We start from the raw sequence: 22,625 nt of genomic DNA on the forward strand, positions 1-22,625 counted from the left end.
TGCTGTGAGCTAAAACTTTCCTTTGAGGGCCCTTTTGGCAGAGCTGGGGCTGGACAGGCCGTGGGGGTACTGAGGTCACTGTAATTGCGTGACACTGCGGAATGGGAGGAAGCATTTTGAAACAGCTTTCCTCTTGCAGTGTGCTCTGTCTTCCCCAAGCCGATACAGGTAACATTTTTCCCAACAAATCTATGTGGCAGATTGATCAATCAGCAGGCATTGTTTACTTCTATTATTTGTGCCCTTGCTAAATAGAGGTAGTGCATCTTTTGGAGTGTAAAGCTAATTTAATGTCTACCAAGAAGCTCAGGGTTATAGAATCTGAGCATCTCTGCTCCGTTCTGAAGGAAAACATGCAGAACCTCTCCTGGAATTTAGCAGAACAACGAGTGGAGTGGGAAGCTAATGGGAAAATGTGTCATGCTGCCATGGTATCAGAGCGGGTACATGCTCGAGGCTTTTTTAAAACGGGCTTAGTGAGTTTTTGGTGCAGCTACGGTTCTAGGATTGTAGGAAGGGAGGGAGGCAGTCAAAGGTTTGTTGGTGTTTAACATCCCCACACTGCTGCTTGCTGGGCTGCTCCTTTAATTGCTGGTAGAGCCACAGCCTGTAATTTGGGACTCATGGGCTGCGCTTTGCCAGTTCTGGACTCCCTCTCCTTCCAAATACTCAGTTGTCATAATTGTGCTTGAAGCTTAGGGACATCCAAAATTTGAGGCGTTGCTTCAGAAATCCTCGCTCTCAGCTGAACTCTTGACCAAGAACACATTCTTGCCACCTCCATTTGTATTCGAAGATGTTACCTGAGCAGTTGAAAGGCTGTCTTGAAGAGCTTTTGTCTTCTAACTCTTAGCAGCTTGTTTTGTCCCCTGAAATAAGTTGGACAGGCCTGTGCCTGTGACCTTCACTCTTTTTTAATCTTTCTGCACAAAGAAACTTCCTTGGCTGTAGCCGGTGCTTCAGCAGTACAGATTGGAAACCCAAGTCTGAGTGGGTCTAAGATCACTGCCAATGTAATGCTGCTGACTTACAACGTCATCAGCTTTCATTCTCCTCCCCCATCATGTTTTCAGGCTTCCCTTTTTTGGGGGGGCCCCTTATTATTCTCTCCCTTTTCTGCCTCAGAGCGTAGCTGAGTAGTTTCCCCTTTTCTTGAATCGGGTTTATTCCTGGAATTATTTTTGCACTAGACAGAGTATAAAGGCAGGCTGCAGCCCGGACACATTTCCTCAGGGACTGGATGCAGATGAATTTTCCCAGACCAACGTAAGAGACAAGAAGAATCTGGACTGCATAGGCCCAGGTTGGTCCACGTAATGCCGATTGGTTTATATTAACCCAGTAATTTTAATTTTACAGCTCTGAGGGGTGTGTGTGGCTTTTATCAACAGGGGAATGCTCAAAGAGATGCAGTAAGATGTGAGTGAAATCTCAGCCCCTGTGTAGTCAGAACTCTTTCCTCTCCGCCTCAAATCAAACTAAACAACTGAAAACTTGACTGCTGAGGTTGCTGGCATGTGATGTGAGCGTAGTAATTAATGGCTGGGATTTCGGAAATACTCCTTATGGAACAGGCTGACTACAAAGTGCAAAAGAAGTAAAAATATTGCTTTATTTCTTATTTGAATTGATAAAACTGCCCTCAGACAAAAGCCTGGGTACAGCAGTGTTGGATTTTCTGCTTTTGCTCAGCTGCACGGCTCCTGGCTGAAGAGTTTGAGCGTGATGAACAGCAGCTGTAATCGGGAGGCAGGTAACTAATAACCTCCTGGTCCAGCTGCTGTGGGGGAGCCCTGAAGTAAGCTCCCCCCAAGCACACCGAGGCACCCTTTGCACGCATTATTTCAGAGCATAAATTGCAGAAAAAACAGGTTCTTACACAGCTGAATGCAGTTTGGGCTATCACCACTGGGGGTTTTCGCAGAGCCTTCTGTGGGAGTTATATTTAGGATTGTGTAGCCAGGCAATAATACAGGGCTCTCAGATGCTGTGAGATGGAGGAGGAAGAGTGTGAACTGTTTAAAAAGTAGAGTTAATAGCTAATTAGGAGGCCTTCAAAGATGCTTTCGCTTCAGAAGATGCTCACTTTCAAAGTGGAAAATTGCTGTTTGCCATCAGCTCGTCTTGTGTTGTGTTCCAACCTTTTTGTGTTGTTCATTGGGATAAATTCAAGATTTAATTGCAAGCATAGCTGAGCATCTGGGGAACTCCTGCTGAAGTCAATGAGAGCTGACAGCTCCTCCTTGGGGTGCGCTGTTGGGAATCTGGAGTTTGTTGGATTTTCCTCTCTACTGGGCTCTCGATGACTTTCCCGTCACCAGTGGTCCTGCTGCTAAGCAGTTTCACTTTTGTCTTGCAGTGCTCTGGGAGAAGTTCAGCTGGTTGGAGGGAAAGCATCAAGCTTTGGTGACTCTTTTTATGGGTTCTCATAATTTCACACTGGTTCTCCTTCACGTGTGTGTCAGTAGCGTTGGCATTGGCCTCGGAGCTGCTGCTATCCCCAGCCTGGCACTGCACTGTTCTTGCAGGTCGAGCTGTAGTATTTCATCCTGTTCTGCAAGGAATTCATAATTGCTGAGCTAAAGACCGCATGAGAGATGTGTTCCTGTACGTAGAAGACACTTTTCCATTCTCACTCAGTGAACACACTCGGTTTCCCCAGCACCACCCACGTTCTTCCAGGAGGCTTAGAGTCTGCTTTTTTGTTTTCTGTTTTTAAGGACGGCTGAGACAGCTCGCCAATACCTCTCGCTCACCACCATGTTGGAAGAAGATAATGATGAGACATGCTGGAATAACCTGGAAAACTTCCGCGTGAAGCTGATCTCTGTGATAGATCCTTCCCGAATAACGCCCTACCTTCGCCAGTGCCAGGTGATAAACCACGATGATGAGGAACAAGTTCTCAACGACCCCAGCCTGGTCATGCGCAAACGGAAGGCAGGTGGGTGAAGTGCAGCTTTTGGCTCTGAAGATAAGCTCATGCTCTTGGGAGCAGATTGCAATAGCTTGCTTTCCTTCCAGTACCTAACAGGTACATTCCATTTATTATTTTTTTTTAATTTACATTCCATGTTTTTCATGTTGGGAAACTGCAAACCCAGACAAGAAGCACCCTGGGCTTGGTTTGGTACAGAATTATTTCTAGGCAAAGTAGGCAACTGAGCTCAGTCTTAAGTCTTACTTAGCCTTGTCTCTGATACCTTTTACTTAGTGGCACTTTTTTTTTCCCTATATTTGCCTCTGGTATTTGGGAGCGGAGCCTCAAGCTGCAGAAACCATCATTGTGCTTCATTTTAGCTTACTTCTTCTGTAGCTGTCAGCAGGATAACAAAGCACCCTTCTGAGACTTGTGCACCCACTTTAATATGAGCTAGATAGAAGGGTTAAGTTTTATTTGTTCCTCCACAGCAGTTGGCTTAGTATTGGCCAGGAGATTTGATCCCAAGGAATTTAACCTGCATATGGGGAAATTGGAGCAATTCTTTGAAACTGAAATAGGAAAAGAGAAAAATAGATTAATGGAACTATTGCTGGTTTTTCAGGTGTTCTCCTGGACATTCTTCAGCGAACGGGGCGCAAGGGCTTTGAGGCGTTTATGGAGAGTCTTGAGCTGTATTATCCACAGCTCTACAAGAAGATAACCGGCAAGGACCCAAGCAGGGTTTTCTCTATGATCCTAGGTAAAGTTTGAGCTCTGAGAAGCAGCAGCTCCTCGCTTACTGGTGCTGTGTAACTGAAGGGGGAATTCACCTCTGAGTTTGACTCAGATAAGTGGGGGTGGGCTCAGCGCTGCGTGCGTGGCTGGGGGGCAGACAGGACAGCAGGAGCTGATGCCTGCCCACCCCACAGACACGGCCGGAGAGTCCGGCCTGAGCCAGCTCCTGATGAGCGAGATCATGAAGCTGCAGAGGACAGTGCAGGAGGAGCGGCAGAAGGCCCAGGAGCTCACCGTGTGGCTGCACACCAAAGAGAACACGATCAGAGAGATGTGGGTGAGGGACAGCCTGCTCCGCAAGCACCAGGAGCGGGCGCAGAAGATGAAGGAGGAGCGGGACAGCCTGAGCAAGGAGCTGCGCAAGTGCAAGGATGAGAACTACAACCTGGCCATGAGCTACGCCAAACAGAGCGAGGAGAAGAGCGCTGCCCTCATGAAGAATCGGGACCTGCTCCTGGAGGTCAGTCGCCCTTTTCTTCACTTCTTACTCGATCCCTGAAGAGCAGTTACTGCGCATGTTCCTTAGCAGATGGCATGTCTTGGTGGTCCCTAGCCCATGTCTTGCAGGCTGTGCTGTGAAGAATTAACTGTTTTGCCCTCACTCAAGCGCAGGCCTTCTCACAAGGGCAGCACAGAACCAGCACGTTGTACCAATTTAGCAGCCAGGCAAGGCTCTGATCCTCAGAGCACCAAACTTCCTGGGGAAAACAGAGAAAAGCGTGCCCCACGTTTGTCTGGGGAGTGAGAACTGCCACAGGAGAACTGCATTTGGAGGCTGGACTTTTCTTCCTGTGACTGATATGTTCTGAACCTCCTTGTAGATCGATCACTTGAAGCACAGCCTCATGAAGGCTGAGGATGACTGCAAGCTGGAGCGTAAGCACACGATGAAATTGAAGCATGCCATAGAGCAGCGTCCAAGCCACGAGGTGATGTGGGAGATACAGCAGGAGAAGGAGTTGCTTTTGGCCAAGAATCAGGAGCTGGAGAACACTCTCCAGGTTGGTGGGAGCAATTGGATATGGAATCCTAAGAAGTGATTGTTTGTTTCAGCCCGGGCAGCGATGGGGCTGTGCTGAAGGTTGTGTGGCTCAGCTGTGGCCTTGTTCTCCCAGGTCAAACAGAGCACGTGGGGCTGCGGAGAGAGAGTTGACAGAGCGAGATGGTTGCTGTATCTCACTTTCTTCCTTGTCCAGCAGGTTGCCAGGGAACAAAATTTGGAGAAGAGCCTCTCCAATGAAACTCTGGAGAACGACTGCAGCCAGATACTGGAGCGCCGCAAGCTGATGAACACCGTTTACAACCTTCGCAGGGAGCTGCGACGAGCCGAGGTGCTCCAAGACAAAGTAAGCGGTGCAGTCCAAATCCCTGCTGGGGGTCAGTGGGTAACACGGGCAGATGAAGCACCTGCCATGTCCTACCTGTGGAGCAGAGGAGCTGCTCAGCAGTGATCCCTGCTGCTCCTGTTCTATGGTCCGTGTTACAGTCCGAGGAAATTATTAATATTTTAGCACTCTGTGACAGTAACTATGTTATCTGTTGATGCCTGTGTCTGTTAATTAACAGTCCATGCCTCAGCCTGGAGGGTGATGAGAGCTTTTCTAATGATTGACAGCTCTGGTGCTTGTAAATCCACTGTGTCAGCAGTCCTTCTAGTCTTGTTGACTGGTCTTCTGGTTGGTTTTGCCTCCAGCTGGACAGTCTGGCTGCACTTTGATGTTGCAGGGAGGTCAGGCTGTGGCACGGAGCAGAAGGGGTGAGATCCTAGCTCCGACTCAACCCCACCTGCAGGGTGCTTTTGACCATGTCTCAACAGTACGCAGAAGAAAAGGAGATGCTTGAGCTACAGTGCACGTCCCTGAGGAAGGACACCCAGATGTACAAAAAACGGATCGAAGCCGTCCTGCAGCAGCTGGAGGAAGTGGCTTCAGAAAGAGACCAGGTGATAAAACATTCCTCCTGGGGTTGCTGCTAATTCCTGGCTTGCTGCTTGAAGCAGGCAGGTGTTGTAACCCTGCATGTGACGTGCCACGTGTGACATCTTGCCCCTTACACCAGGCACTGCTGACCAGGGAACAGTTCTACACGCAGTACTCCAAGAACCTGGTCGAGAGGGACACCTACCGAAAACAGATTCGGGAGCTGGGGGAGCGATGTGACGAGATGCAGCTGCAGCTCTTCCAAAAGGAGAGCCAGCTACTGGCTACTGAAGCCAAGCTGAAAAGGTTGCAGCTGGAGCTACCTGCACTGGTATGCCTGTGGGGCTGTCGTGTACGAGGGCTTGGAAAGCTCAGTTTAGGCAGAGCATCTGACTGTTATGAACTCTAGAGAACATGTATGAGCCATTTAGATGAAATGGAAGCAGAGTAAATGGGTTTTTGGAAATAATAAGGCATCACGTGGCTTTTAATTAGTGTGGCATCTTGTGTACTTTCTCCAAGTGGTCAGACAAGATTGTGGGAGGGAGGAAGTCCTCAATTCTCTGTTTTCTGAAGCTTTCAGTCTCCTATACGTTCTGTTACTGCAACTTCATTGCTCACAAGGAATAATTAAGTTACTGGTTTTATTTCAGACTTCTGACCTGGATGACACCTCTTCCAGAGATTCCCAGGAAGTGAGTAGGGCACCGTGTTTACATTTTACTTTCTGATGGGATAGTTTCAGGCTGTTAAGTCTAAGCAGGCAAGTGGGATCAAATTATTTTGGGTTGCTTCTGATTGCCTCTTGTGGGAGAACAGCCAAAAGTATTACTCTGGGGTCAGCTGTAGTTTTTACTTAGTTCATAATTTCATTGTGGAAGAGATCATCACATTGTTTGGAGACAAAATGCATAAATGAGGCCACAAGAACTGGATATAGTCTTGGAGGATAAATTTATGGTAGATTGATAACTTTTGGCTCAGAATGTCTCTTATTTTGCTGACAGCAAGACACAATAGGGAAAGGTCGGTTTTATGCATGTGCTGTGTCTTATGTTTCTCCATCTGTTCCTAACTATTGTCTGAGAAGGAATAAGGGGCTGTTCTCATATCTCGCTCTGTTTCTGTCCCATAGCTTACTCTTCATGGTCATCTAGATGAAGATGCACAGCTGACTAAAAGTAAGGCTTTTGTTGGGCAAAACATAGGGTAGAGTTCTCGAAGGGATCATTCAGTGTTCCAAAGGGATGGGAAAAGACAATCCCTGCTTTTTATTTTCAGTAGAGAAGGGGAAGCATGACTGGAGACTCGGTTTGGGAGAGGTGTTTCTCAGTGGGGGCATGCTCGGCCCTCTGAGTAAGGCTTCCTTGAGAGTACTCAGAATAGGCACCCATAAATCAAGGCTTCTAGAATCCTGAGGCACTCTGCCATACCACCATCCTTCTCACCTATAAAAAGAACTTGTCCCCAGATGCTGGGAACAGTGAGTGCAGCTTTTTGGAGAGAAAAAACTCCCCACGCTGTTTACTACGTGGTCTTTGAAATAGTCTTTCATACAGCTGAATGATGTGCCAAAGTTGTGTCATTACGCTGTCCTAGGTCCTTGAGTCTTTTTTTTTCAGTAATCTGTCTTCTGAATTTGTCCAGGAAAAGTCACCTAGTACATGGTGCCTCTGACAAACAGTTCCTGGATGTCTTTTTTTTTCCCAAGTCTTCTTGCATTTGTGGCTGAGCTGAGAACAGAAAAAGCATCCTTCCAGTTCAGAAGGACCATGTGGCTTTCTTCAGGGATTTTTCCTTCCCCTCCTCCCTTTTATGTTGCAGGCTGTTTTCACAAAAGCAGAACCATGTAATTAATGCTGTCACTGGTTCTGTTTTTGTGGCATCCCCAGTGGAAATGATTCAGCAGTGTGGAGAGGAATTAACAGACTCCTCTAAGAACTTGAGATTTTATTTCAAAACATGTTGAGAAAGAAGGAAAAGTAGCACAGAAGAAACTTTCTATTCTGATCTCTTTTTATTTATTGAGATGGGAGATTTTTCACAAAAGCTAAACAACACTGATCCAAAAAAATACTTGTATTATTGTACCTCACTCAGTTCAAAATTGGGTAGCACAGTACCTGATCACTAAGGAGTTTCACTAAATTATCACCTGATGTTAAGCATCTTGATATGCAAGACTTAGTTGTTGGGGAACAGGGACAAATTGTGATTAAAATCATGTTTAGAATTATTTCTCGTGGTCATCTTCAACACAATTTTTTTTGATGCTGTTAAGCAGAGGTGCTGCTTTGCAAAGGTTCATTTTGCTCCCCCATATGCTGAAACTAGATAGATGGTCTCTCTTTCTGAGCCTGTTGGGAAGTCCATCATCCTAAGCAAGATTCAGGGGATCAAATAAAATGATTGGTGACTCTCACATTGATTAGAAGACTAAATCCCAAACATTTTAAGGCTTGGTTTCAGTTCTGCTGTTGATTCTGTGCTCTGTTGGGCAGCTGTTACATTATAACTATTGCTACTTGCTGAACTAGTGGAAGAAGAAGTTACTTATCAGTGGCAACTATGACTAATGCTGTGATTTTTCCATCTTTTAGAAGACTGCCCTGAAGGACAAACCCAGCAATTTAGCACCCGAGAGAGCAATCTGCCTCTGGAATCACCGACTGTAAGAGAATCTTTGTGGGCTTTTCTTTACGCCGACTGGGGTTTGAGATCTTTAATGTTCTTGTTAATGATAGATTTACTAAGTTTGAGAAGCATGGAAGCAGCTACTGCTTTTCCAGAAAGCAGTCTGTGCAAAATGCCCCCTCCAAAAAGGGTGAGCTCTGAACAGTAGAATACTCATCTGCTGGTTATTTCTCCATCTTTGCTTAGGACCTTCAAATTATTTTCTGGCCTTTATCTCTGGTTATGGTTGTTTTTCAGTTTAACTGTCTGCAGTACCACTGATGAAATAGAATTTCAAATTGGCAACTGGGGGAGAATAAACATGGTAAAATGATGTGAAACTGGGATGTGTTACCATCCTGGACACACGGTAGTGAACAGCCCAGGAGTAAACACGCTGCACTTCATTCTGTAGGTCCAAGCAGATGCAGGAAGCTAGCTCTACACACTGGTGTACTTCCCCAGGTGAGGGTTTGGGCAGCGAACAGCTATACTTTGTCATTTTAAGGCATAGGTTTCCAGTTTTCCCCCTTTATTTGCATGTGGAATGATTCAGGGCACAAACAAGTCTGAGAGGAGATCATCACGCTTCTTTGGGTGGTTTTCAGCCTTACCTTGCAGAGGCCAAACACAGTACATCAGCCTCAAAACCAGCCGTCTTTACAGAACAGTTTTGGATAATAAAATTGATCTGATCTTCAGAGGGATGCAGTTCATGTCTGTTTGCATTTTCTCCAGTTCAAGGAGTGTGGCTTGGCCAATGAGGAACTGGCAGAAAAGGAGCGGAGGAGGATGAAGGACTGCTTTGAGCGTTACCGAAGGTCTGGCCTTTAGTAAGCAGGATTAATTTAGACGTAACCTTGCGACTTAAGTGATTAGCTTGTTGTGTGTATTTCTTCTACTCAGTCTGTTCCCTGTCCTCAACCTTGATTCAGGGAGGATTTAAATTTGTTACAGAACTTATTTTCAGAGGTTCAACATCTTCTAAAACTGAAACGTCTACCCTTGTTTTCAGAAAAAGGGCAATGCGAAGAGTACCAAAGGGGCAGCACCACGAAGCAGACTGGGAAAACACCACAGGCAGCGACAACACTGACACCGAGGGCTCGTAAAGGCAGGAGCCGACCTGAGAAGCAAACAGCAGAAAGGCCAGGGGCTGAGTGTGATCTGTATTTGTCTCTACAAATAGACTACATGGATTTTAAAACCATCTAAACCAACATGTATGAGAAGTTAGCTTGTAACTGGACTATAACCAACACTATGAGAAGTTAAAGTGTGTAACTGGACTGTGTTTAGCCTCGTGCCTGTCCCCGTCCATCTGTCAGTGAGAACTTTGTCCTTTAGATGCACAATAACGTGAGGGGTGTGCAGTACATCAATAAACAGGGCTGAGGCTCGGAGCCGTTCGCGCGTGTGGCACCAGCTCTGCCAGGGAGCATGGGAGGGAGCTTCTGCTTCCGAGAGCCTGCTCCCCGCTCCAGGCTCGCGTGGAATAAAACAGAAAAAAGCGGGGGTGGGTGCTGCTCATGCACAACACGGGATGGGCTCCGCTTCGTGCCACGAAGGGGCTCGGGGGTCTTTTTGGGGGGCTGAGCGAGGCCCGGGGGCGCCTCCCGCCTCGGGGCCGTTCCCTACAGCGGCACCGCCCCAAGATGGCGGCCGCCGCCTCAGCGCCCGCCCTCTCCGCGCGCCTGCTCCAGCGCCATGTTGCGGCGGGCGGCGGGGACAGCGATTCGGGTCCTGCTGAGGGGCTCCCCGGCACGGCGGCCCCGAAAGGCCCCGATATTGGCACCGGCAGCCGTACCGGTACCCACACCGGCACCGGCACGGCTCTGCACCGCCGCCTCGGGCCCCGTGGGGCAGCTGCAGGCCTCGCACTACCGCCTGGTGTACACCTGCAAGGTGGGCCGGGGCCGAGGGGCGAGCAGGAGCCGGCGCCTTCCCGCCCCCCGCCGGGCAGCCCTGTGGTGACAGGGCAGGGGGGCGCTGAAATCGCTTCACGTTTGTTTCCTTTAAACGCGTTAAAAAGACAAAAACAAACGCGTTTCGTCGCCCTGGGTGCCTTGCAGGCAGCAGGTTTGGGTAGCAGGGACTCGTATTTTTTCTAATTAAACATAACGGGAGTGTTGTATCAGTGCGATGAGCCGATGCTGCTAAAACATGCTCCAAACTGGTGAGGATCCCAGTGAAATTCCCAAAGTTCCCAACATACAGATCCACGGTACCAGAACTGCCTGAATCACCAATATTTTATTTTCATTTTTACTCTATAGTTGTGCACTTTGCCCCACTATGAAAACCGTTTGCCATTTACCACTTTTACAAAGAAATGGGGGACAGAGCCTGGGAAGATCAGGCTGTGGGGCTGCCTCCTGCAGACCTGAGCTGCAAAGTGCCCCTGGAGCTGCACGGCATCGTCCCGTGGCCGAGCAGCCTTGGAGTAGCTGGAGATGAGGGAGGACAAAATAAATATTTCACTCGGGAAAAGATTTCCCTTTCTGAAGGGTCCAGAAGCTGCGGTTGTCATCTGTTGTTGCTGTCTGTTTGCTCTGCAGGTCTGCCAGACGCGCTCAGCAAAAACAATTTCCAAGTTAGCCTACCATAAAGGGGTGGTCATCGTGAAGTGCCCCGGCTGCAAGAATCACCACGTCATAGCAGATAACTTGGGGTGGTTCTCGGATCTGGAAGGGAAAAGGTAGGTGTGCCAGCAACGCTCATTTAGCAAGGGAAAAAGACTGTTGAGCTATAACCAGATCCTCCCGAGTTGGGGTATTATTTCTTTGATGTTTTTAAAATGTGGTTTAGATCAAAACAGGTTTTATTTGGTATAATTCTATATTTCATCCAGTTTCTGGAAGCACGTGAATGGAGGTTATAATCACCTATAATTTGAACCTCACTACCTAGGATCCAAATAAATGGTGTAAAGCAGCAACAGAAGCTGCATGAGACGCAGACGTTCTTGTTGGTGCCAGCAGGTGAATTACTGCGTGTGAAGTTCTGTTCTCCCTCAGGCTTTATTAAATCGCTGCTAGGTTCACCTGGCGAAGTGTTTCAAATGTGGGGGCCAGAGTGCTGTTGAATTTCAGTGATTTCTAACTCCCTTAGACACCTTTAAAATTTCTGTTCTGCCATAATTGCTAATTTATTGATCCTAATGGATAAAAACGGTCCTAGGAGGTTTGGATATCCCATAGGCTTCCCAAACTTATGGAAAGGTATCATAAAGTGCATGTGCTAATTTGCTGTGTGGTGTTAGTACCGGGAGCAAAGTGTAAAGGAGACAGCACGCAGTAGACTCTTCTGTCCAGCCTTTGCTGTAGTGTCACTGTTGGTTTTCAAATTGCTGTTCAGGAATATCGAGGAAATCCTGGCAGCCAAAGGGGAGAAGGTGAGACGTGTGGTTGGTGAGGAAGCCCTGGAGCTGCTTCTGGAAGGCACGGCAGATACCGGGTCTCAAAGTCATCCGACAGAGGGAGAAGGTGGGGAAGGCCCCCCAGAGACTGGCGGCAAGGGACAGACGTGACGAGTGGGATTTGTGTCATTCTGCTGATGGCAAGAGAGACTGTTAACGTTTCTTTCCTAACTTCAATGGTCTGTGTTTAAAATAAACTCAGGCGTCGGTCTTTTCTCTGTTGTGTCTTTGTCTTACGTAGTTTTGACTTTGAGCAAGCCAATATTTTTAGAGGTGGAGTGTGGATATTTTTCCTGGTACTTGTTTTGGTGACATTAAAGCAATTTTGAGCATTTCAGCAGTGTCAGGACGCCTGCTTTGTTCTCAGGTGAGAAGGGAGCTAATTCTCTGTCCGTGTGTTTTAACTTGGGCAGGTGCAGCTCTAACTGCAGGCTTTAGCAGTGCCCTCTGATGCTGTCCAGCTGTTGCACGTGAGCAGCTGATGGCTGTGCTCCTGGAGGAGCATCGCAGGGCACAGCAGCTGAGCAGAAGAGGCGATTGATACCACCTGAGGAGGAGGTCTGACCATGTGTGAGTTTGCAAAGCTAAAACGTCCCTGCAGGAGGATCAGGTAACCAGCTCACCGCAGCCACTGAAGTGCTGCTTTTTCATTTCCCCTTTTATCATCCAGAGAAAGGTTCTGTGCCCCTTCTGTCTACCACTAGGCTGAAAATCCCTGTCTGGGGGTTACGCCACGAGGCAGGCTGTGCTGCCCCGTGGGAGTGCCAGCCCCTGCTCGGAAATTCCACTCGGGGCCGTGACGCAGTGAGCGGCCCTGGGGTGCTGGGGTTATGCAACTTCCTCACTGGTGAGGGGGAGGACGGGCGTGAAGGCAGAATGAATATTTGTGAAGCATGTTGGAGATAAGTGGAGCACCTAGGAATTTGTCTCATTTGACAGACGTTGAGGTGCTTATTAATGCTACTGCTGCATGTTAAGATCAGCTAGAACAAAAAATAATAACTTCATAAATGCAAAATGTAGGTGTTTACCAGCACGTAACGTTGGGTAGCGATGAATCAGGCTGCAAGGTGATCGTATTGCACATTCGTAGGGCTTCCTCTCCCCGCCTGGGTAAAAGTTCAGCTTATCTTAAGGACCAGCAGCCTGAAGCACTGTGAAGTGTCCTCTTATGTTTTTAAACTTGATATCAAAGAGTAACGTAGGTTGGAGGAGGCCTCTGGAGGTTTCAATCCAACCACCTTGCTCAAAGGAGGCTCAGTTAAAGACACTTAGAGCCTAGGCTTGAGTATCTGAGGATGGTGGAGATCCCACAGCCTCTGGAGCCCTGGTCTGGTATTTGATCAGTTCCATAGTAAAAGAACACCAGAAATCCTCGTGCCTAACTGAAACGCCCTGGGTTTCAGCCTGTGCCCGTTGCCTTCCTTCAAAGCACTGCACTGCTGAGAAGAGCCTTGGCTCTGGATCCTCCACGCACCAGAGAGCTACAGAAAGCCCTAAAATCCCTCTGCCTTTGTGCCTCCAAGCTGAACGAACCCACTTCTTGCAGCCAAACTCATCCAGGTGTCCGTGGCCTTTAATCATTCAGGTATTCAGTGAGGGCATTGCATGTATTAATGAGCGTTAATGAGTTTTCTTTGTTCACCTGAAGCATTTATAGTAATTTTATACGTGTTTTATTGTAAGCATGGTTCAAATATTCATGTTTTCCTGTAGGTACCTCCGTTCAGAGTGATAGAACAGCTTTGAAGGGCAGGAGCTTCCTCCCGCAGCTAGGTTTGTGCGTGCTCATGTCCTAAAGAAACATGGCTCTGACACAATCAGATGCTGGAGTGATCCACGTGTTCATTAAGAAACAGGAGTCCTGGAACACTGCTGCGTGCTCGCCCTGGTGTGAGCTGCTGGCACTGCTGGAAGGGGGGTGATTGTGTTACCTCCAAGCAGACAGCGCTCTGCTGCCGTGCCTCTGCTGCCTGTGACAGGGTGGCACCGAGCCGCTGGGAAGGCTCTGCGTTGTCTTGGAAACAGTTAGTACTAAAAAAGCCAGGTTTTAGCAGTTTTCTGTACCTTTCGTACCTGTTACTGTGCCCCTAGCTATGGTTATATGGAAAGGTTACGCTAATTTTTGCTCCGTTACAGTAAAAAACTGCAGCAAAGTCTGTCCCTGGATGTCTGTGGGGTCAGTGTTTCCCTGGCACTTAGAGCACCATGAGCAGGGCCTGGCTGTGCTGCTGGACGTGGTTTTGGCAGGACGAGGACAGGGCAGGCAGCAGCAGATCGCACGGGGCGGGCAGATCTTTGGGGTACGGGTGCAGGGAGAGAGCTGCAGAGGCAGGGTGGGGCCCGAGGGCAGACCCCAGGGAATGGGCACCTTTTGTGGCAAACCATTCTGGGGTTTTCAGCTGGAAGGGAGAGGGTTGCACTTCTCTGAGGGACTGTGTGTAAAACAAAAGGATTTGTTGCTAACAGACTGTATTTAAAAAAAAAGTGCTCTGTTTTGAGTTGTTTTTTTTTCTTCTTCAAAAAAGGAAATTCCTCTTTTCATTAAAGAGGACACAGTGAGCAGGCTTTGTCTAGGAGGAGCCCAGCAGCCCTTCCTTCAGCCAAAGGACTGGGAGAGAAGAGAAAAAAGGCTTCCTCCTGAGCTGGAGATGTGTCACAATGGGGGAAAAGTGCCACGAGGGCCTGGTGCAGCAGGGCTCGGTGAGTGACAGCGCTGGGATGGGGGTGTTGGATGCACAGAGGAGGGCTGGGGATGTGAGGGGGCAAGGCAGCAGTCCCAGCACGCGCTGCAAACCTTGGGCACAGTCCTCAAAGCGTTTCCCTGGGGCTGCCAAGGGAGGGATTCTGTTCCCAAATCCTGTCCCACGAGGGCTCTTCTGCAAAACGGGCGCTGTTGTGCCTCTTGCTTTCCGCCTCTCTGAACACCCCCTTCCTTTTTTATTGCACTCAGATGCCCGAGCACATCGCTGTGTGTGCAGCGATGGCGTTACAGCCCCTGCCACCCGTGGGTGTGCTGCGGGGGGCTCAGCAGCACCGCGCCACCTTCCTGACGGGCTCAGGCAGGTAAATCCCTCCTGCGAGCAGCAGCGCAGGGGGCTGTGAAGTGACTCACCTTCCTGCTGCTTGCACGGGGCCTGTTCTTGCAGCTTTTCTCCCTGTTCTGCCCTGGGCACAGCTCCCTGCGCTGTTCACCCTGCCCAGAGCTCAGCAGTGCCGCGCCTGCCCGGCGGGTGTCAGCAGCAGCGAGGAAGGGAGGAAGGGCTGTGCTCCGCGCACCCACTGCTGTCGGACAGTAACGCTGCTCTCTCTGTTACTCCAGGCTCCAGCACAGCAGCAACAAGCGCAGGCCGAGGACCTAGAGCAGCAGTAGCAGCCGTTGCTCCTGCTCACAGTGGGGATCTGCTCTGTGAGAGAGATTTTCTGGTGAATGGTGCACCCTTCCTCAGCTGCTAAGGACAGCGAGACAGCAGGTGAGCCCCATCCCTTGCTTTTAGGAATTTCACCTGTTTCAAATCTTCAAATCCCGGGAATCGGCAGCCTTTGCAGAGCTGGGGGCAGGGTTCTGGCCTCAGGTCCCACACAGAGCCTGCTTGTGGCCAGGCACTGAGCAACTCGAGAACTCCTGATGAGAAGGAGCTGGTGGCTCTTCATTAAGCTTTGATCAGGACTGGCAGTAGCCCACACAGGTTAGCCAGGCGTGGAAGGAGCAGCTGTGACTTGGCTTTATCCTCACAGGGCTCAGGAGCCAAAAATCTGCTGCTCCCAGGCCCCCGTTCTAACGCAGTCTAACGGCCTGCACCTCCCTGCTGCGTTGGAACGAGCTCGTGCTGCTGCTCTGGGAGTATCCTCACCAACAGCTTATGCCAGGCACTCGCTGCCCTTTCCTCTGGCAGCTCCCACCAGGGAAACCAGACACAGATTTTGGGGCAGGTGCCTACAGCACCCTGCTCCCTAAGAGACATAGGGATGATGCACACACCCTTTTCTTAACACTTCCACGTGGTGATGTCCTCCACAAGACCCCACCACGCACCCCCAGTCCCATCCCAAAGGACCCCCGTGAGCTCTGCTGGCCAAAAAAATCGTGGAAATTAACTTCTGTCACTGAAGCTTAGACACAAATATTTATTAAGCACAACCCCCCCCCTTTCCCCCGCGCTGTATTCATTTCTAATATATTAATTCATTTGGCAGATTATTTTTTTAGAAAAAAAGTACCTGTGGGTTGGAAATTCCCCATCAAAATGACATTAGCAAATGCACATGTAAAAAATAAATAAGCTCAATACATTCAAGTATATGGCAAATAATTAACACCTCTGAAAGCTTCATGGTCAGGTTCCAGTTCGCCACCTGGCTGAGCTGCACAGCCCAGGGCCTGCAGCTGCTCAAGAAGTCATTGGCATCCTCGGCGCTGTCTTCCTCTGGACAAATGCAGGCGAGGTGGGTGCGTAGGTGGCGGGCAGGTCCTCCTGGCTTGGCTCCAGAGCTCCGACCTGCCCCAGGCAGGAGGCCGAGCCTCAGCCCGGTGATGCACACGCAGCAGCGCAGCAGGTGAGTGCTCCCTGGTGGCAGGCAAAACGCAGCTTCCCCTCCAAATGTTCAGCGCAGGCAGGTTGAGCGCCCGACGAGCAGCATCACTGGTCTAAAAATCTCAACTGCTGGTTGGAAATGTTTCCCTCAAATGCGTTTCAGTCAGAAAGTGCTGATTTGTGCTCCGTAGGAACACACCTGCTTTGGCAGACCTCGTTGCTGGAGGTGCTCGAGTCCAAGATTGCCTCTCAGGTCAAGCAAAGAAAAAACCATTCCACCTCCTCGAAGGAGATGTCTGCTGGCCTCCTCTCCGGGCTCGCTTTCCCAGTGTCACCAGAAGGAAATGTCAGTAAATGCAGATCCGTGTGGGAGCAGCTCTGCGGGGCGGGCAGCAGCACAGCCCTGCTGGCAGGAGGAACAAGGCGGAGGGCAGGGCTGCTGGGCCCCACTGCTGCTGGGCATGAGGGAGCATTGCAAGCCGTGACCAGGAGGCTTTGTAGCTCTCGCAGCAGCTCAGTGCCCAGTGCAGGTTTCTGCCTCGGGCACTCCATTCAATCCTGTACGAGGCTTCTGGCCCAGCTGCAGCAGAAGCGATGCATTTTCCTCAGTTTTCTGTGCTGAGCAGATGGGCAGAGACCTTCTTCCTCTCTTCCTTGGGGCTGCACAGCTGGCAGTTACCTTTCAGGCTTTGTCCCAGGCTGGGGTTTTGCTAGGGGTCTCCAAATTCCACTGAAGCTACGGGTGGGAGAGCCTCGGGTCCTGCTCAGGAGGTTCCAGTACAGCTCTGCGCAGGAGCGGCTGGGGAAGCGGAGGGGAGGGACAGCGCAGGGCCCCCAGAGTTCACAGCAACCCCAGAGCAAACCTCAAAGTGGGGGGACCAGGGCTGCAGCCAGGGCAGGGCTCAGGTTTGAAAGGAGCTGTGTCGCTGCTGACCTGAGCTCATTTCCTCCTCTAGAAAAATCAAAGTTGAGCAAGAGATTCCAGGAAAGGATCCAGAGCAATCCGTCACCTCGTGATGCAAACGAGACAGGAGGACTTAAGAAATGAAAAAGGTGCTCTTCCCTTCCCCCGTTAAATTAAAAGTGTTCTGGAAATAAAGGACATCAAGGCTGGATTTCACTACCTGCTCCGGGCTCCTCCTCTGGCTGCCAGCACCAGTTCCGGGGTTTTCAGGTGCCGAGCAAAGGGACTGCCAAAGTCCTTCCCTGGTGCTGGGCCCAGTGTTACAGCGGCTGCACGTCCTAAAAAAGCCCCTTGTTTAAAACCCCTCCCTGGTCCCGTGGGCCTTCTGTGGTGCTGCCTCTGCAGAGCAGCCACGTGCAGCTCGGGGCGCTCCTGGGAGAAGTCTGTGGAAGCGCAGGAGCACTCGGCTTTGAAACCACCTACACGGAGTTGTCTTTAAAAAAACTGAAATGAAACCAAACCCCCCCACCTGAACCCCCGTTCTTAGCTAGAACCAGGCCTCTGCTGCTCCTCTGCTGCCTCCTCCTGGGCTGAGGCCAAATCTACCCTCTGCTCATCCATGCGCTTGGCCTGGACGCGCTGGATGAGGCTGAAGAAGTCTTCGTCTGGCATGGTGGGGCCGCGGGGGATGGAGTCGGGGGGGGCGCAGCGCTGGTCATCGATCCTGGAGGACTGCGGGGGGAGAAAAAAGGTGTTAGGAGGGGGATGAGAGCTGCGGGTGGGATCGGGGGGGGGCAGCACGTGCTGCTGGGGGAGAATGGAGTCCCGCAGTACCTGACACTTCATCAGCATGTTGAAGAACTCGTCGCCGGGCTCCTGAGCATCCCCCTCCACGCGCAGGTGCCCCAGGTTGTTGTGGGTGATCCGCAGGCCGGGCAGGTTGCCCACGTTGGCGCGCTGGTCGTCCAGCCGCCTGCTCTGCGAGCTGGCGATGAGATCAAAGAACTCCTCCGTCTGCGGGGACGCCATCAGGGAGGACTGCGCTGCGGGCGGGGAGAGGAGCAGCAGGGTCACGGCTCTGCTCCCTCAGAGCCCGAATCCTCGCCCCCAAAATCCTGTTCGCTCAGGGGAGCCTTACAGGGCTGGGCTGGGCTGGACGCCGGCTTCTGTGCCCATCAGGCAGCCCCCACCTCGCCCATGAGCAACGCTGGGACCGCTGCGAAGCGACCGAGTCAGCCCCCAGCCAGGAAAACCAAAGCGTAAGAAACCCAAAGACCCAGCGAGCACAAAGCACCGGGGGTGCCCCCAATCTCCTGCCACCGGGTGCAATTCCTCGCGGAGGGACAGAAATGCAGAATAGTCTCAGCACTGCCGCCAAGCCGTGTCTCTTCCCCTTCAGCTCACACAGAAACTTCGCAAATAACATGTCCCAAAAGCTCAGAGTCCAACTGACAGCTGAACAGAACATGTGCCTACTCACGCAGTCTTTATAAAGCATCAGATTTTAAACTCTCTCTCCTAAATTACACAGCTGTTAAAGCCGAATGCGCTTCTGTATCAGAAACGTGGATCTTGAAAAAGCGCTGCTCGTTTCCAGCCTTTTTTTTTTAAGCACAGAAAGAACCGCTCACCTCGCAGCCACCCTGCGCTCCTCCTGCGCCACAGCCTGACCCTCACTCCAGCCGCTGCTTCAGCCCCTGCCACTGGTACCTGCACCCTGAGCGGCTTCATGCTGCGCTCCTGGCTGCACTTGGGGGCAGTCGGGGTCTGCTCCTCCCCTCTTGGGGCTCTGTGGTGGTTTGGGAGCTGGTGAACAACCCCCCCGTTTCGACTGAAGGGCTTTGAGCCCTCTGTGGTGGTGCTAAATCACCCTAGTGGGACCCGCACGTTTCAGTGCTTCTCTCCAGCTTGCTTTAAACAAAGGACCTCAGCACAACAGCGAAAAAAAGGACACAAAGCCAAAGCGCAGACACAGCCCTGATCTCTGCCTCTCCCAGCCAAGCCAATTGTCAGGTGGCTTCCTCAATTTATCCGTGCTCTTCCTATGAGTGAGTTAGCTCTCTGTGTGCTAGGAGCTTCCTATTACTTTCTGCCCTCCCGGCTTCTGAGACACCTCTCACCACAGCATCCAACAACTGGACAAAACCCAGTTCTTCCTCCACGGTAACGCTGAGAAAACCTGGTGTTGCTTTACCCTGCCTATGAAACCCCCTCCAGGTCCGTGCTGCCCCAGCTCGCAGCTCTCCCGAGGCTCCCTGAGCAACGACCACCAGCATCTCCCACCTGCAGACGCTGGCGGAGGCAGAATTCCTTCTGCCAGCCTCAGCACATCAGTCAAGACCTCCAAAAGATTGAAAAAACTCCCGGTATATTCTGCATTTCTCTTGCCAGGCTGTTCCCCAAGCCTCAGTTCACCTTCTCCAGCTTTTGCTTCAGCAACCACTAACGCAGGAAGGTTTCTGTACGCCTTGCACAGCGGCGGAGATTGCAAACAACAACAACAAAATAATAATTGCTAGGTTCAGGGAGCTGAGGCTTGGGGAAAACATCACAAGCTGCACAATAAAACCACGCCAGCCGGCCAAGCAGCATCACCCCCTGGTACCAGCGGCTTCTGAATGCATCAGTGCTTACAGATCCGCTCTTCCAGGGCAGGGACTGGTGTGGCAGCCGCCTCGGCAGCCTCCGATGGGCATTCCTCCAGCGGGCAGCGCTGATCGTCCATCCGGTTGCTCTGGAACTTGCTCAGCAGGTCAAAGAAGCATTCCTCGTCCGAAGGGGTCCGGTTGATCTTCTGGAAAGACAACGAAACGCAGCGGAGTCAGAACGCCCCAAATATTGCCCCGTGTGTGACGGCTCAGCCTGGTGTGGCCGTGGCTGTGCCTTGCCCTATCCTGTGCTCAGAGCCAGCTCCCGGCTGTGCCCGCAGCTTGCCGGGGTCGCTGCTACTCGGTCCCACCGTGCCCTCGGCTCTGGAGCAGCCTCTCTCTTTTCCTCTTTTCCCACCACCCTGCTGTTTGGGCAATCCCAAACCACTCTCCGAGAGGAGGCTGCAAGCAGAGCACTGTGCAGGGCCCCTCTCCTGCAGGGACCCAGACGGGGAGTGGAGCTGCCCTGAGACCTGCGCGTGGTGAGAGGGGCACCCACGGAGAGCCGCAGCCCCCCAGAGCCACCAGCACGGCCACAGCCCCGGCTGTGAAGTGCTGCCGTGTGCCCAGCCCAGCCTCAGCTCCAGCCTCCCTCTCTACCCCACTAAATTTAACATTTTTAGCCCACTGCCCTTCACGCTGCCCTTTGCGCTTCCTTCCGCTGCGCCGCTCGCAGCACCCCGCGAGCAGCAATCACCGGGCTGCAAACGCCACCAAATTACAGCCCTTCGGGAGCAGCCCTCGCCTGCGATCCCCAAATGAGCACCTTGCAGCAGACGGGGATATATTTAAGTCGTGCTGCACAAGGCTCAGCACTCAGCAGCCTCCCCGAGCTGCCGTGTTGCTTCCAGTCCCGGCCGGGCCGTGTGCTGGGTGAACCAGCAGGCAGGGAGCGGGACCAGCAGAGCCTTCAGAAGAGCCTCCCACAACGGGATGTAAAATTCAACAGCAATAAGAGAGGCATCCGCCAGGAAGGGTCGTGTGCCGACAGGGTTAAAGCCGCAGCTCGGATCCTGTAAACGAAGGCAAACAATTTTCCCCTATGCGAAGCGGAGCAGATGAGATGCACTCAGCTTCTATTTAGGGCAGCGTCAAAATTAGCAGCAGGCCAGAGAGGAACATCGGCAACGCGGGAGCCGATCGGGGAGGGGCAAAGCCCCTCTCACCTCCCCGAACCTCTGACCGAAGAGCGGGCACAGCCCCTCGGAGCCAGCACTTTCGGAAACCAAAACGTGCTGGGGCTTAAAGCAAGGCTGAGCCACCCCGATCGCAGCCCTGCTGCCTGGGTTCGCGTGCCCCAAATTTCCGGGGAGCGGAGGCAGGCTGCTCATGCACAGCGAGCTCCCTCGGAGCGGTGCCGAGGAGGGGATCCACCCAGGGGTCCGATGGGCAGAGCGAGGTGCTGAGACCCCGGGAGAGCCGGGATCCCCCCCCCGGGGGCTCCTTGCAGGGAGCTGCGTTTTGCTGTGCCAGGATCTCTGCCCAGAACACGTCCCGGGGAGGCAGGGACAGCCCCAGTCAGTACGAGAGCGGCCGGGGCATGAGTGCAGGACGGGGCTGGCCCCGTGTGGGGGGCACCTCCTGTGCCAGCCTGGTTCGGGGGGTGCTGCCCCAGCCACAGAGCCTCCATCCCCATCCCAAACCTAATTAAAACACCCAAATGGACATCGCACGGAGCGCCTGGCTCCCTGTGCGGCTGCTCCTGGCCCCGAGGCCGGAGCTGTGCGGGCAGATGGATGCGTGTCACAGCCACTGTCTGCTGCCGAGCTGTGCCCAGGAGGGCCCCAGAGCCCGGGCATCCCCTAACGGGGCCGAGCACCAGCCCCACAGCAGCACAAACAACAACCGAGGGGGTTCCCAGACCCAGAGCCCTGAAGGGTTCCTGGGCAGGGGCTTTGCTTTGCAGCCCCGGGGCCACTTCTCACCCATGGCCGGTGCCTGCACCTGGCCTCGTTCCCCATCCTCCAGCACCCGAGTCCTACCAGAAGCCATTCCCTCCACCCAGCCTCCTTCAGAGACAAAAAAAAACCTCTTCTGTGCTGCACAGCACGGCCTGGGGTGTGCTGGTGTGCCTGCAAAGGGCAGCAGAGATCAACGCTGCCGGTCACTGCCCCACAAGTGCACATCCCCAATAAACTCCTACAGGTGCTGAAGAAAACCTCCCGCACCCCCTGGCTCAGACGTGCTGGGCTGCCCGGCTCTGTCTGCAGCGTTTCAGGGGGAAATCCCCCAGGCTGGCTGCTTGGGGTGGGCAGGCGAGGTGAAGGCTGAAACAACCCCAGGCAAAGCAAAACCAAGCCAGAAGAGGCTCCGCTGCCTTTAAATCCCTTTGGCCATTTTCACTCTGATTCAGGAAAGCCATCAAGCGAAGGCAGACGGGCTGATTGCAACGGGCTCCTCCAGTCCAGGCTCAATTTTCCGAAACCTGCCCCAGCACAAGGAGCCCTCGAGGGTGGTTTCCACCGCTGCTCCTACAGCAGCCCCTCAGAGCACCTCCTCGGCTCCTCGTCCACCTCCTCCTCGTTGCATTTCGGTGAGGAGATGACCTGGAGCCAAAGGGACTTGCCCAAGTCCCGCAGTGACAGAGCTGGGACCCAGCTCTCTGTCACTGCCAGACAGTTCCTGGAAAACTCCTGCCCGCTGTTACAGCAGCGCCCACCTGCCCCGGGCCCGGCAGATACCCACCCCGACACATCCACAGCCTCATGCCATGCCTGTCTGACTCTCCCCCTATAAACCAGACGCACCCCAACCGCTTACCTGCTCTCAGTTCGGGCAGCAGACCCCAAATCCCCAGGCAGGAGCCTGCT

The 22,625-nt window shown here is 52.1% G+C and overlaps 3 protein-coding genes across 8 annotated transcripts in view; 2 read left to right on the forward strand and 1 right to left on the reverse strand.

Moving 5' to 3' along the window:
- The first annotated feature begins 1,198 nt into the window (after window positions 1-1,198).
- CARD9 (caspase recruitment domain family member 9) lies at window positions 1,199-9,678 on the forward strand. 4 transcript variants are annotated; one of them, XM_084299080.1, is made up of 13 exons: window positions 1,199-1,303; window positions 2,721-2,944; window positions 3,546-3,683; window positions 3,853-4,178; window positions 4,540-4,719; window positions 4,915-5,064; window positions 5,535-5,660; window positions 5,777-5,968; window positions 6,291-6,332; window positions 6,773-6,818; window positions 8,238-8,308; window positions 9,049-9,143; window positions 9,326-9,678. In XM_084299080.1, coding segments are annotated over exons 2-13 (1,551 nt in total). In that variant the 5' UTR covers window positions 1,199-1,303; window positions 2,721-2,760; the 3' UTR covers window positions 9,327-9,678. The 4 variants fall into 4 exon arrangements, with proteins under 4 accessions (XP_084155206.1, XP_084155203.1, XP_084155205.1 ...); XM_084299077.1 differs by having other exon boundaries at window positions 9,049-9,131; XM_084299079.1 differs by having other exon boundaries at window positions 4,918-5,064; window positions 9,049-9,131.
- A 339-nt stretch (window positions 9,679-10,017) lies between these two features.
- On the forward strand, window positions 10,018-11,976 carry DNLZ (DNL-type zinc finger; the record flags this gene model as incomplete). The annotated part of the gene is made up of 3 exons (XM_084298818.1): window positions 10,018-10,215; window positions 10,869-11,008; window positions 11,668-11,976. The coding sequence occupies 3 exons, from the start codon at window positions 10,018-10,020 to the stop codon at window positions 11,837-11,839; spliced, it is 510 nt and encodes a 169-aa protein (XP_084154944.1). The 3' UTR covers window positions 11,840-11,976.
- Window positions 11,977-15,927: 3,951 nt separating this feature from the next.
- The window catches only part of GPSM1 (G protein signaling modulator 1), a gene marked incomplete at its 5' end in the record, with an annotated part of 64,155 nt that continues 57,457 nt past the window's right edge, over window positions 15,928-22,625 (reverse strand). For all 3 annotated transcript variants that reach the window (XM_084298965.1, XM_084298966.1, XM_084298964.1), the window contains 3 exons: window positions 15,928-17,899; window positions 18,002-18,210; window positions 19,802-19,961. In XM_084298965.1, coding sequence (XP_084155091.1) covers window positions 17,711-17,899; window positions 18,002-18,210; window positions 19,802-19,961 — 558 coding nt within the window. In that variant the 3' untranslated portion in view covers window positions 15,928-17,710. The remainder of the gene's footprint in view (window positions 17,900-18,001; window positions 18,211-19,801; window positions 19,962-22,625) is intronic.

Source organism: Netta rufina (assembly GCF_964035555.1).
Source record: "Netta rufina genome assembly, chromosome: 20".
NCBI lineage: Eukaryota > Metazoa > Chordata > Aves > Anseriformes > Anatidae > Netta > Netta rufina.